The sequence below is a fragment of the Nymphaea colorata genome, chromosome 1 (assembly GCF_008831285.2).
Source record: "Nymphaea colorata isolate Beijing-Zhang1983 chromosome 1, ASM883128v2, whole genome shotgun sequence".
In the NCBI taxonomy this organism is placed as follows: domain Eukaryota; kingdom Viridiplantae; phylum Streptophyta; class Magnoliopsida; order Nymphaeales; family Nymphaeaceae; genus Nymphaea; species Nymphaea colorata.
In genome coordinates this window covers 27,233,550-27,241,631 of record NC_045138.2, presented here as the reverse complement: position 1 = coordinate 27,241,631, position 8,082 = coordinate 27,233,550, and the positions used below count along the sequence as shown (strand labels likewise).

The following is an 8,082-nucleotide window of genomic DNA, read 5'->3' as shown; positions in this document are numbered from 1 at the left end:
TGACCAATTCAATAACGTCCTACGTGACCACCACCATTGAATATCAGCTGCCAACCAAGCTGTGCTTATGCAGCCACAACAATGCCAACGGAACCTGTCGTAAGATTTATGGCAAGTGGGGTGTCCAATCACTTGGTCTTTTCAATTGACTGGTTATTTCCCTTACTTTCTCTATGCACCACGTCAATACCTAAAGCCACTAAATCATTCATGTGGATGATAACTTAACTTGTATCCGCACTTCCAGAAGCGGGCACAAATGGCTGTATGTTGCATTATGTTTGTTTTTTCATGCTTAGAAAGTACAAAAAGGATGCAGTTTCGAAAGAAAAAGGTATACAAAGACAGAGAGATGGAAATGATAAAAAAACGGCAATCACTTACAATACAGAAGGAATTTCAGATACAAAATTATGGTAGTTTGGGAAAGTGGTTCAGCGCCTTCGTGGTGCTTGCACTGAAGCACAATCGATATGACTGATGGTAGCATTTTTCAACAGTTAGAGGACATAGAAGATTCTATTCACTAAAAAGGATAGATGAAACGGCGAAAATCCAAGATAATCACGTACACGCATAAATAGGCAGGAACCAAAGAATCGAATAGGTGAACGTGAAAGCAAGCATGAAAATGACCATATTCTTACAAAAAGTTGGGAGAGGACAAAAAAATGAAGTAAAACACAAGCATGGTAGCAAAATTGAAGCATTGCTGTGCTACCAAACTGAGAAGAAACAATTGATTCAGATGGATGCTTTCTTTTGAATAAAAGGAAGAAAAACACAATCAGGTGAAAACATAAGTCTGTCATGCCCTAGTTACTTTTGTCAAACATTTGATCTCTTAATTCTTCGTAAATCTAGTCCACACAGATACACAAACAGATCAACAAGTTCAAACATGCCATGACTGACCTTGATGCCCAAGACTTCTCAATGGTTTGTGACTCAAAGAAGGTAAGGGATCAATGGAGCTGAATGAAAGACCACCAATCTAGTTATTATCCCAAGCATACTAAAAAAATTGCAAGGTCACCAGCAGAGGTAATTAGCCTACGCAAGGTATTCGGAAATGAGGACTATAGAAAGTATTAAAATCTTCACCTATGGATTAATCTGGCTCTATTTTACCCTTGATAATTAGCAGTTGATTGAAGCATAATATGATCAAGCCCAGTGCTCTAGTATCTCAATTATCAAGGTCAACAATCTTGCAAGTAATGCATTTAGCACATTTTCACAATCTAAAAGAATCACATCCTACAACACCATGGAAGCATATTGAGTTAGAAAAATTTAGCCATTTCATCCAAAATTCTTAGGAGGAGACGAAAGAGGCAGTTTGCTTGCTAACCTCAAATCAGAAAACTTCACTTGCATAAGAGTATAGTGCTGCCTATTAGATTCTAACAGTAACATGTGCTGCCCATTTCATTACCAAGGAACTGAACTAGCTTGCCAGGGAAGAACAGGGAAAACGTGCATGTTGCAGCATAAGTTCTTTAAACTAAAACTATGATATATGAGAAAATTTATGCATCATAAATATCAATTACCAATCCACAAAAATTGTTTCTTGAAGAGTTAAAACTAGCAAAAGCGCTAGTTGCAAAAGGTACAAGGAGGAGGACTCTGCACCGGTGTGGAGACTTACTCCTTAATGATTGCCAATGACTTGCTACTGTAATTTAGAAAAGCAAACGGTATACAAAATTAGGGTGGGCAATAACAAAGGTATAGTTGCTATGAGACCATTTCCTGTATCTTCTAAACTATTTTTTAACAAATACCAAGGTTCCATTAGGCAACCTCATGTCCTGTTTCCATGAAAAATAGGATCTGAAAGCAAATTATGTCAGATTCAGCACAATCAAAAGAATATGTTCTTGGCCATAGTTTGATGTTATTCCTCAAGGTAGCCTAATAGTGGAGGAATGAAGAGTACTCAAATAAGGAAAGAAGCACTTCTCCGTACAATGGCAAATAAAACAGAACATATCCTCAGGTTCTGCGATGAGTTCAGTAAATTGTAAGTACTTCAAAAACATGTTGAGTCATGATATGGGACAGACAAATCTAGGAACTTGAACCATAAGCCCTGGCTCTCACCCTCTCAAAATCCTAATCTAATAATGTCCCATGTGATTTCTTGATCTCCTTTCACATATTTTATCTCTAGCACTTCAATTTTAGTACGAAGATCCATTATTGAAACCAAAATCGCCCCTTTTCACGAACAATACTAGCTGAGAATAAGTTAACATCAGGAACTAAACACGATTGCCGCCAGAAAATTGAATCAGAATCCGGTCTGCTGCCACTACCATGAAGCTTCAAGAATATCATAATGATAGCTCAAGGTCAACAAAGAACCAAGTACATTATTGTAAGGAAAACACAACCTCAGATATTTGGAGGGCATATCTTAAGAACCATAACCACTAAATTAACAAATTGAACATCAAAGGACAGAAGATGGCTTCCGCAGGGCAACATCTACAGCGAAGAAAGAGGGTTTTCCCCTCAGCACATCCAGAAGCCTCATTCTTCACCACACCCACATAACAAGGGAAAAAGTGCTAAAACAAAACAGAAAAGCAGGCGACATGGGAGAAAAGGAAACAGAGAAGCAAGCCTTTATATCTAAACAACCAAATCAATCAGCAACATGAAATTTCTTTTGACTCGTGAAGCTGAAGACCATAGAGTTGCATAGCCCATCTTTGTATGGAACATCGCCAAGAGAAGAGAAAGAGGTTACAACATGATGCCTCTCAAAACTGAAAGACCCATATTTTGTTGATTCAGATCACATCTATCTAGGTTGTAAACAGACAAAGTAAGCCATACCCAGAATTCAGCATCGGCAAAAACCGTTCATCATACATACCCCTCGCCCCCGGGCATTAGATGGTCAACTCCAGATGATGATGGCTACATGTATATGATGATCATGTACCTCTCACCACCATCCATACACGATCCTGGTGTACCTATCCTTGAGCCATCTAAAACTCTTTCTAAAAGACCCCTTTACCTTCCCCTCAACACTATACATTTTGTAACTAGCAACCCTCGTCTTCCTTTGGAACTCTGGGTCATTGAAGCCCCAACTGCCCGATGAAGCCCCACCTCCCTGATTCTTCATCTTCTTCGCCTTCACCTCTCTGGGATATGGTTGAGGTGCATACGATGCGCTGTAGCTCCTCATATCATGCATTCCAGAAGGGTAGCTCCTGTCATACACCTCTATCTCCATCCTGCCATCTGCGTATGACCTTGATCTGTAATCCTCCATGAGAACCCAAAAATTTCTTACCTCCAATTTTTTGTGGGCACCCTATAAATCGAAGGAAGAAAATGGTGGCCTTCTCATCGGAGAGGAGAAGAAAGAAGCCAAACATATACCAATGATCAGTTGAGACCCTGGTTTTTATTAACTTGCTTAGGGGTAGATGCCAACTTCTGGAGTACGTGTAGCATTTAATTGAGCCATCAGTTAATGGCTAAAACTAGTTTTTTTTTGGGCGTTGAACATGGAACAGTGGATGCCACTTGCTCCCCAGAGCAAAAGCTAATCAGCTAACACATAGACGAAAACCAAATTCAGGGTGGTCAATTTGTCATTTTCGTCTATGGGTGGTTCTGTCATTTTGCTTATGCTGAAGAAAAGACGGAGTCAAAGGTGGGAAGTGTATGGCCATGCCTGCTCGGAAACAACACGGACGGGAATTAAGAACGATTCAATGGAATCACACAAATTTCTTGGCTGCATACCAAAATAAAACTTGGTTTTTCTAATTTGCTGCAATGAATTCATCTGCAAGTACGTAAAATTGATGGTTTGTTACTAAAATAAAATACAGTTGCAGTATATAATTGAATATATACCAAAATTTTCCCGTTTTCTTGTAAGAATTAATCCACATCCAACTAAAATGATTCGGCAGCCAAATTTTAAGTTTTTTAGGCCATGAAAATCATACACTGGGTTCTTTGTTTTAAAAAAAAAAAGAAATTAAAAAAATTAGTTTTTAAGATTACTGCGGTACAACTTGCATGTGAGGTTGGACTGGGTCCTCTCTTGGTTGCTTTTATTTAAGCAGAAGATCCTTGGTGCTTGTCAAGTGGGGCATACAGATCACTGCCTCTGCAGTAAGAAACATTTTAAAACAAGGAAGTTCATGCTTGGAAATACTCGAAAACTTCCAATTCCATATCAAATATGGTCTCATTCTGTACACTATGCGGAGGAAAAAAAACTCCAAAATAAATGGAGGCTTTCATATCAGATATCCCAAACTCTTGCAGGAAAATCACATGCTTGGGGATGCTGGTACCATTTAACCTCTAAAACTGATTTTCATCCAAAATTTTCATTTTCCTTCTCCCAAACCGTTTTAACTTGGAATAACCTGTTATATGTTTTCTAACAGTTTTTGTGCAGCAACTGTTCATATTCTTGCCAAGAAGAGAGTTATCTGGTTGCCTAAAAGGTGCGACTGAAAAGCGTTCATCCAGGTCAAAAGTTCTCAGTTTCTGAAGGCACATGCCTATTGACATAGTAAATGTCTGGACTTCAAATTCAGCCTGCACAGTCCCCACTTTTCCTGAGAAAAAAAACATACATAGATTCATTTTCATGTAGAAGGTTCGAAATCTAGCAACTTGGTTGTAGACCATTAATTTCATGGCCAACCTAAACCACACCTTTATACTGTATCTATCATAGTTGCTAAATTTCCAGTTGAACAAATGAAGTGTTCAATTTTCCAGATGCATCATCAACCGATAGGACTCTTCTGAATCTTAATTTATCTACCCAAATCTCTCTCTCTCTCTCTCTCTCTCTCTCTCTCTCTCTCTGAAACTGTTGCAGTGTTGACATAGTGCTGGAGCCTAAACAATGGTGGTCGTTTGGAATACACTATATAGCTTTTATATTTCAAGTTCTTCAATAATTTCTTCATCAAAAGGTCATTGAAAGGTAGAGATATCATCTTTTAAAATCAATAAGTAATTTTTTCTAAAATTTACATGCAAATAAAAAAAAAATTGAAGAGGGCCCAGGGACCCCTTGGTTCTGCTCTGCCGGCTCATATCATTTACTCAATCCTCCATTACCCACCAAAGACTCACTAAATTGCTTGATCAATACGTCCTGACCTCATCATCCAGCTTTGCTTCATCGGGTTGAAACTTGAATTCTTTCCTACTTTGGTTAAAGTAAAGAATCGTGAAAACAAAATAAAGAGCTACTGATTTTATTCAATTCACAGATTCAATATGAATTTCAGTTTTTTCACAACGCCAATCTGCTTCTTTTAGCTAGCATTTGATGTGGGGGCGGCATTTGCCGAGCGTAATTAAAAACCTTTGGCTAGCAACCTGCCGACGAGCCACCTAACTCCACATTTTCTCTTTGGACGTTTCACAATGAAAGTTCATCAGTTGTACCAAATCACTGTGAGGAAGCTTCTCGTTTTAAATAAATTTGGGCAAACTTTACATGAAAAAAATCATACGAGCGATTGAACTACAAGTCTTTCAACGTATACGAAAAGTGGGGTGAAGTAGGTTACTTAAACTATATTGGAGTAGATTCATGAAGCCATGTAATACAATGTTTCATGAATCTACTTTACATTTCGGGACAAAATCATTGAACAGTATCAATCTGAAAATGAATCTAATGCATGACAGTTTTTATCTGAATCATTAATCTGAATCATTAAGAGTGCAACATTGTTGGTCGGACTAATGGGCCAATAAAAAGCCGTCATCAATTCAATTCACGTGGGTACCATTTCTTTGAACTATAAACTGTAATAGATACTACACTAAAATGACGAGATTAACCATATGATCATTTCAAATTTTGGAACAGTCTTAAACTCCAAAAAAGAATAGGATCATCTCAAATTCTGAAGCAAATTCTGAAGCAGTCCTAAATTCCAAGAGAGGGAAACGGTCTCAATCTCTCAATTAAAAAAAAATTTTCTTCCTCAAAAAGGAAATTTCAGAAAAGAAAAGCTCATGCGTGAAATAATGACAAGAATAGGTGGGTCCTCGCATAATAACTTTTGGAAAGGACAAGCTGCTAATTTAATCTTGACCCGCCGGTTGACCGGGTCGTTGGGGGGGCACAGTCTGTGCCAAACGGTGAATGGCAGTCACGCAATTTTGTGAAAAAACGGAGTCCGACTTTTCACGCGGACAAAGTTTTCGGGACGGCCAACAGAAGCCCTGTGGAAATCATGCAAATCCAACAGCGAAAGAATAAAATCAGAATCCAAAAATTAGTCGGTACTACCTTATTATCTATATATATATATATATGATTTTTTTTAGGAACGGTCTAAACGATTTGCAGATCGAGTCAAGAGGAGCGATGAATCGAACCAAACTAAAAAAAATTGATTTTTTCAATATATTTTTTTTAAACTCATCGAGGCCATGGCCCAAGCGACCCCCTCCCTTCGCCCCTGACCACACCCATCTCATAAATTGTATCGAACATGTGTGATTAAACGCACTGTTGTGTCAAGCTGGATGATACATAAATATAAATATAAATATAAATATATATCACTGTCCTGACAACCTGGACCATATATATATATATATATGGTGTGTGTTGTATGTCAATGCATGAATGCATGTATGTGTGTATGTAGACTGAAGAAAAGTATAGAACATATGGACTACCATCCTTCCAGATGTCATGGGTGACATCATGAAAGTGATGGATAAAAAAAAGTGTGGGCACTTAGAATTTATAGAATTTTCGAACTGCTAATAAAAAAATGAAAAGAAAAAATTAAGCTTGTTACGAATAAGAATTGGAATGGTCATACGTTCTTTTGCATTCTTGAGACGGATTATTCAACTCTAGAGCATTTTTTGTCATACCTTCTTTGTATTACTGCAGTATTTGCACTAATATGACTCGGACTCAATTTTATAAGATTCAAATTAAAAAGTCATTGAAATTTGATGTATGAATCAGATTTTGTAATGGCTTAACAACCAACGATCAGTTTTGGTTCATGAAAAATAATGTAGACCGGGTCTTTAGGACCTTTTTTGAAACATATGTACATATATATGGGACCCGACGCATTTTGTATTTAAAACAAATTGAGAGTCATAGATGTGTACATTACACTTTACTTTATACCAATGTGATTTAATTTGTATATTAATTTTTTTTAAAAAAATCTGGTCTAGGGCCATCGAATTCTTAATTGGATACTTAAATAGAAAATTTTGACACAAAAATAGTCAACTTTAACATGGAAACTTTCCAAAAACACACCCAAAGAGTTTTCAATATTAAAAAGTACACCTATTTTTCTCATATTATAGAAAATGACACCTAGTTTTTATGCCAATAATAAAAAACAAACTTCTGTGAATTAATCTTAGGTTATTACTAACTTCAGGTAAGGGTAGTGTCACAAAAAACACATAGTACCTTCAATGAGAACACACTTTCATGTTTATTAGTTTGCATTAACAGGTTTGACTACACCGAATCATAACATGAATATAACATGAGTGCATTGATTAGCTATGTCTAAGTTAGTTTGTTTTCCTCTATTAATACCTAAAATAATTATATGAATGTTATCTTTTCATTAGTGTTAGAAAGTTATTAAGTCAAATCTTGATGCATTGACAAAGATAGGAATAATTTTTCATGTTATTTTTAGAGGATAAAAATAACAACTTCAATAATTACTTGAATGAAAATTCTTATGGATCTTTCTAGTTAACCACGGAAAAAGTTAGATGTAATTGATAACAATATGAACAGGTTTCGAGTACTTAATCAATCGAAAGATCGTACCAGAACAAATGGCCAAGAAAAAAATCCACAACTCACGACTTGTCTGACCATATGTATGCTAGACTCGTTAAAGGTCGGCTTGTAAACAAGTTCGAGCCGAGTCATTTGCTTAACAAGTTGAGCTCGAGTTCATGCATCGACTCATTTAAGTAATCGAGTTGAGTTCGAGCTCAACACGTAAATGCCAAGTCGAACTTGAGCCTTAATCGAGTTTGTCGAACCTCTCGAGC

At 36.9% G+C, this 8,082-nt stretch overlaps 1 protein-coding gene across 1 annotated transcript; it reads right to left on the bottom strand.

Annotated features, from left to right (window-relative positions):
- Positions 1-2,612: 2,612 nt before the first annotated feature.
- On the bottom strand, positions 2,613-3,528 carry LOC116264069 (uncharacterized). Its single transcript, XM_031644014.2, has one exon. It carries the CDS (start codon positions 3,296-3,298, stop codon positions 2,963-2,965), a length of 336 nt encoding a protein of 111 aa, XP_031499874.1. The 5' UTR covers positions 3,299-3,528; the 3' UTR covers positions 2,613-2,962.
- Positions 3,529-8,082: the final 4,554 nt, after the last annotated feature.